This window comes from Salvelinus fontinalis, chromosome 5, assembly GCF_029448725.1.
Source record: "Salvelinus fontinalis isolate EN_2023a chromosome 5, ASM2944872v1, whole genome shotgun sequence".
Classification (NCBI taxonomy): Eukaryota; Metazoa; Chordata; class Actinopteri; order Salmoniformes; family Salmonidae; genus Salvelinus; species Salvelinus fontinalis.
In genome coordinates, this window is record NC_074669.1 from 11475380 (window position 1) to 11482034 (window position 6655).

The 6655-nt window shown below is 38.9% G+C and overlaps 1 protein-coding gene across 1 annotated transcript; it reads left to right on the plus strand.

Annotated features, from left to right (window-relative positions):
• Window positions 1-3526: 3526 nt before the first annotated feature.
• On the plus strand, window positions 3527-6435 carry LOC129854757 (ladderlectin-like). The gene is made up of 6 exons (XM_055921908.1): window positions 3527-3634; window positions 4056-4143; window positions 4355-4470; window positions 4884-5033; window positions 5900-6014; window positions 6182-6435. The coding sequence occupies exons 2-6, from the start codon at window positions 4068-4070 to the stop codon at window positions 6271-6273; spliced, it is 549 nt and encodes a 182-aa protein (XP_055777883.1). The 5' UTR covers window positions 3527-3634; window positions 4056-4067; the 3' UTR covers window positions 6274-6435.
• The last annotated feature ends 220 nt before the right edge of the window (window positions 6436-6655 follow it).

Genomic DNA, 6655 nt, shown 5'->3' on the forward strand with positions numbered 1-6655 from the left:
CATCCCTTAAATAGAACCTGTCTGACAAAGTGAAGTAGGCCAAAAGATCTCAAAAAGCAAGACATCATGCCACTATCCATTGAAAATCAGGAACAGATGAGAAACAAAGTAATTGACTTCAATCAGTCTGGAAAGGGTTACAAAGCCATTTATAAAGCGTTGGGACTCCAGCGATCCATGGTGAGAGCCATTATCCACAAATGGAGAAAATCTGGAACAGTGGTGAACCTTCCCAGGAGTGGCCGGCCTACCAAAATTACCCCAAGAGCGCAGCGACGACTCATCCAAGAGGTCACAAAAGAACCCACAACAACATCTAAAGAACTGCAGGCCTCACTTGCCTCAGTTAATGTCAGTGTTTATGACTCAACCATAAGAAAGAGACTGGGCAAAACTGGCATCCATGGCAGAGTTCCAAGGCGAAAACCACTGCTGACCAAAAATAACATAAACGCTCGTCTCACTTTTGGCAAAAAAACATCTTGATGATCCCCAAGACTTTTGGGAAAATATTATGTGGACAGACGAGACAAAAGTTGAACTTTTTGGAAGGTGTGTCCCGTTACATCTGGCGTAAAAGTAACACAGCATTTCAGAAAAAGAACATCATACCAACAGTCAAATATGTTGGTGGTAGTGTGATGGGCTGCTATGTTGCTTCAGGACCTGGACGACTTGCTGTGATTGGTTGAACCATGAATTCTGCGCTCTACCAAAAAATCCTGAAGGAGAATGTCCGGCCATCAGGACAATGATCCAAAACACACCAGCAAGTCCACCACTGAATGGCTTAAAACAAAATAAAGGTTTTGGAGTGGCCTAGTCAAAGTCCGGACTCGAATCTAATTGAGATGCTGTGGTGTGACCTAAAAAAGGCGGTTCATGCTCAGAAAACCCTTCAATGTGGCTGAATTGAAACAATTCGGATAGCTTTTTTCCCTTAATAAATATAACCATCACTTAAAAACTGCATTTTGTGTTTACTCTGGTTATCTTTGTGTAATATTTAAGGTTGTTTGATCTGAAACATTTAAGTGTGACAAATGTGCAAAAGAATAACAAATCAGGAAGGGGCAAATACTTTTTCACAACACTGTATACTGCTTGGACTCTGATTAAGGTGTTTACATGTACTATCAATTTGAAAGATTCAACAAAAATGCATGTAAACATACTCACTTAGAGACATGTAGATTATTCTATTTAATAAAACAATAAGGTAACAAACAGAAACAGAAGCCACTGTACTATATACTATGTGCAATGACATGGATAGCATCACAAATCCCTATGGGCCCTGGTCAAAAGTAGCGCTATATATATACTTATATATATATATATATATACAGCACCAGTCAAACGTTTGGACACACCTACTCATTCCAGGGTATTACTTTATTTTTACTATTTTCTACATTGTAGAATAACATTGAAGAGATCGAAACTATGAAATAACACATGGAATTATGTAGTAACCAAAAAAGTGTTAAACAAATCTAAATATATTTTATATTTGAGATTCTTCAAAGTAGCCATGCTTTGCCTTGATGACAGCTTTCCACATTCTTGGCATTCTCTCAACCAGCTTGATGAGGTAGTCACCTGGAATACATTTCAATTAACATGTGTTCCTTGTTATTTCATGGAATTTATTTCCTTCCTAATACATTTGAGAAAAACAGTTGTGTTGTGACATGGTAGGGTTGGTACAGTATATAGCTCTATTTGGTAAAAGACCAAGTCCATATTATGGCAAGAAATAGCTCAAATAAGCAAAGAGAAACGACAGTCCATCATTACTTTAAGACATGAAGGTCAGTCAATGCAGTCGCAAAAACCATCAAGCTCTATGATGAAAATGGCTCTCATGAGGATCGCTACAGGAAAGGAAGACCCAGAGTTACCTCTGCTGCAGAGGATAAGTTCATTAGATTTACCAGCTTCAGAAATCGGCAATTAACTGCGCGTCACACTGCAGCCCAAATAAATGCTTCACAGAGTTCATGTAACAGACATATCTCAACATCAACTGTTCAGAGGAGACTGTGAATCAGGCCTTCATGGTCGAATTGCTGCAAAGAAACCACTACTAAAGGACACCAATAAGAAGAAGAGACTTGCTTGGACAAAGAAACACGAGCAATGGACATTAGACCTTGGAAATCTGTCCTTTGGTCTGATGAGTTCAAATTTGAGATTTTTGGTTCCAATAACCGTGTTTTTATGAGACGAAGGGTAAGTGAATGGATGATCTTCGAATGTGTGATTCCCACTGTGAAGCATGGAGGAGGAAGTGTGATCGTGTGGGGGTGCTTTGCTTGTGACACTGTCAGTGATTTATTTAGAATTCAAGGCACACTTAAACAGCATGGCTACCACAGCATTCTGCAGCGATTCACCATCCTATCTGGTGTGCACTTAGTGGGACTATCATTTGTTTATAAACAGGACATATTACCCAAAATACCCCTCCAGGCTGTGTAAGGGCTATTTGACCAAGAAGGAGAGTGATGGAGTGCCGCATCAGATGACCTGGCCTCCACAATTACCTGACCTCAACCCAATTGAGATGGTTTGGGATGAGTTGGAATGCAGAGTTAAGGAAAAGCAGCCAACAAGTGCTCAGCATATGTGGGAACTCCTTCAAGACTGTTGGAAAAACATTCCCGATGAAGCTGGTTGAGAGAATGCCAAGAGTGTGCAACACTTTCATCAAGGCAAAAGAGTGGCTACTTTGAGGAATCTCAAATATAACATTTATTTAGATTTGTTTAGCACTTTTTTTGGTTACTACATGATTCCATATGTGTTATTTCATAGTTTTAATGTCTTCACTATTATTCTACAATGTAGAAAATAGTACAAATATAGAAAAACCCTGGAATGAGTAGGTATGTCCAAACTTTTGACTGGTAGTGTATACAAAAATGATAGGGTGGTATTTCGGATACAGCCTTGGTAAGCCCCTGAGGGGTGGAGTGGCCCATCTCTGATGCAGTGACTTTGGGGTGAATACAGTTCATAATTAGCTAACAGACAGACAGCAGGGTTGGCAGCACATTCAAATTTAAGACAGATAATTCAAATTATTACAAAAAATTCCAGAGCTAGCTAGCTAGTTATACTGCAAAAAAAAGTCAACCTAAAGAAATCACAATGATGACAAAGGTTTTTCTACTAATGATTTGCCTTCTGAATGTCATTGTGTTTCCAAGCCTACGTCCTCATCAGTGCAAATTAGGTAGAATTAAGTAGAATCTTCAGTCGGGCACCTGTGCTCAAGAGAATCTTCATAACAATATTGTAATGCAACGTGCAACACATTAATTTCTTCCAAAACTTGTTAATTTTTGAATTATAAATACAAATGACTACCTTCAAATTTGTATGAACCCAACCCTGTCAAACAGGTAGCTATCGGACAGGTCCAGCATGTCTTGAGCTGGACAGACAGAATGCAAGGGTGTTAAAGGATGAGAGAGAGAAAAAGAGGGAGGGGTCTGACTGGACAGGCCCTTTAAAAAGGAGAGTAGGGAGAGGTAGAACTCAACTCACAGGCAGGACAGAGAGAGAGATACCCAGTGAAGACCTCTGAAGATCTCCGAAGAAGTGAAGCTACAACGGAACATTTCAGGTGAGATTTCAACATCTGTTCATCTAATACTGTATCTGAATGCATGCCAAATGGCACCCTATTCCCTATATAGTGCACTACTTTTCACCAGGGCCCATAGAGCATATTTGACCCTGGTTAAAAGTACTGCACTTTATATGGAATAGGGTGCCATTTGGGGACATGGATATTCATATAGTGTGCTAGGCTAATCTTCTCTATGTGGTGGAACAGATGATACTTGGTATTCCTCAGCCCTACATTAGCTGAATCTGCTCTAATGTAATAGTACTGGAATATATCAGATAAGTGGAATGGCTGCGGGTACTCAAAGAGAGGTTTGGGAAACTTACCTACACTCTGAAGTACTCACTGACTTTGACTTGATGGCTTCTCTTTCACTGTCTGTCTTTGTGTGTCTCACTCGCTCTTTCTCTACCAGGAGACTATCACCATGGCGATGTTGACCATTCTTCTGCTTCTCAGCGCTGCCTTTGCACTGGGTGATACCCTAACTCTGGACGAAGCAAGTAAGAGAGTTCACCTCACACTTTACATCATTATTTTTAATGTTGTAGCAGCGGGGTGGTGTGTGTGAGTGTTTGTGTGTGTGGAATGACTGATCTACAAATAATATTGAGTAGTTATTTATGATGCCAGGTGATTTGTAGATCAGTCAGTCTCGACCCACCTTGAAAGTTGGCTGCAATTTCTAACGTGCCCTTTGTCTTCTCCTTACAGATGCTATGGTGGCATCTTCAGCAGATAAAAAAAGCCCATGCCCCATAGGCTGGTTCCAGTTTAATTCACGCTGCTTCATGTTTGTTAAGACTGCAAGGACATGGCCTGAAGCAGAGGTAAAATGCTTACCCTCTTCTTTGAATTAAAGAAGTTCAATTGAAATCAACTTGCTTATTTGTTTTGATGTTACCTTAAAAGGGGATTTTGCCTTATTTTAACAGGCATCATATTGATGTTCAGTACGTAAAATACTGAACCCCCCATTTAAGTTATTGTCTAGTTAGAATTTTCTAGGCTTTGCAATATTTATTTAATGTGTGGAGTCAGAACTCCTGTATATTGGAACCCACAGGCCACGAGTTAAGACAGAGATAAACTAATATCTCGAAGAGCCTATTTCAAAGAACATTAGTTGTGATGGCCAATATTTAATTGTGAGAGTCCAGAACACACATTCTCACAAAGACAGGACAACTGACTAATACCTACAGTATGACATGTCTTTGTCCCTGTCTACGGCTTGCTCTAGCGCCACTGTATGTTCCTTGGAGCAAACCTGGCGTCTGTGCACAGCTCTGTGGAGTCCCAATTTCTACAGGCGGTGGTGTTGATCAAGACTGGCGATTTCCCTCTGACCTGGATTGGAGGATATGATGCTGTTCAGGCAAATGTGGAAAAGGTACCCAATTGTCATATTTGAGTAAAAGTTAAAATACCTTAATAGAAAAAAAATGTAGTTCAATCGGTAATATTCATTTGTCTTCTTCTAACACCTCTTGAGCTATCATATTACGTTACTAACTTGGGGTAATCCAAAAGTTACATTACTGATTACAATTTTGAACAGGTAACTAGTAATTGTAACAGAATTACATTTAGAAAGTAACCTACAGTACCTAACCCTGGGCATATGGCACTGAATCATACAGTATAATGGTTGTTAAAAGCATAATTTTATATTCACACAGTGGTTACTTCCATTTAACAACGCTACATGGTTTTGTAACAGTAGGCATCAAGTTACTTTCCGAAATGTTGCATAAATGCTTGAAAGGGCTATTATTTTTACTGAACACCATTAAAGTTTACATATCTCCTAAATGGCTATTTGCTATGTTGCAGCAAGCTAAGGTGAGTCAGTCTGTACATGTCAATGCTGATTTATTGTTTGTTGCATTAACATTTCAAGAGCAGTAGATAATCCAAATAGTTCCCACTGAATCCTAAGGAGCTTTTATGCGAATTTAAAACGGTTATAGTTCAAAAAGTATAAATGATATCTAAAAGCAACAAACAAATTACTGCAAAAAACAACCACTCTTTTTCCCTTCAGATATCATTGCACGTGTAATAGAAGGGCACATGATGTACCACCATTTTTTAACATGCTGCTCAACGCTCCTCAGCTTGGCAACAAAATCAATAACAATGGTGGTGGGGTGGTCAGTGGTGCTGTTTCCCCCCACTGCGGATTCCATCTTTAAACGGTTGTGTTCTAGTTATATGTGATTTCTTTGATACTGAGACCTCAGTTCTTCTCCACAGGACAGGCTATGGTTCTGGAGTGACGGATCCAAATTTGATCACGAGAACTGGGCGAAAGACGAGCCCAATAACTATAAGGGTGCCAGAGAGCCATGTGTTCAGATGAACTTTGGAGGTACAGTAAGCCCACTATCATTCACTGATCCATTCATTAAATTAAATGTTATTCCTAGTAAGTATAACAAATAAATCTGACACACACACACACACTTTTATTTGATTTTTTGTGTGTATATCTGAGTTGATTTGAGAGGTCATTTCTATTCTGTGTTTCCGCTTAAGATAAACATGCCTGGAATGATGAATTATGTGGAAGGAGATTTCCCTCTGTGTGCTCCATAAGGACCTGTTCAATCCATGGAACTATCAACTGAAACCAACAATTCTATTGCGTAGTGTCAGCATCCTATCTGAAAAATCTTTATGGTAAAATCAAATAGTTTATGAAGATTATTTGTTGCTGTAAAATGAAAGTTTAGTTACTTGTTGCAGACAGTTTATGTGGTTTGTTGTTAATAAAACAGGTGTACACATTATTTTCTCTCAGGAGTCATTATTAAACATGAATGATGGTTCCATAATTGTCAAATCCTTTGAGGTGTTTTGTTAAGATAGTCTAGGATCTGGGAGGCTGTTCAGCGGTCATTTAAATTCTTTGATATTTTTTCAATTATTCTTGGAGAATATAATTTATAAATGATTCTCTTGTATAACCCAAAAGGTTGTATTACTCCACAAACAACATGAATGTAAACA

Excerpts from the sequence above, each read along its gene's own strand:
- LOC129854757 (XM_055921908.1), top strand. The coding sequence starts at position 4,068 with ATGGCGATGTTGACCATTCTTCTGCTTCTCAGCGCTGCCTTTGCACTG. Across the intron at positions 4,144-4,354 it reads CCTAACTCTGGACGAAGCAA|ATGCTATGGTGGCATCTTCA; the intron begins GTAAGAGAGTTC and ends TTCTCCTTACAG. Across the intron at positions 4,471-4,883 it reads GGACATGGCCTGAAGCAGAG|CGCCACTGTATGTTCCTTGG; the intron begins GTAAAATGCTTA and ends GGCTTGCTCTAG.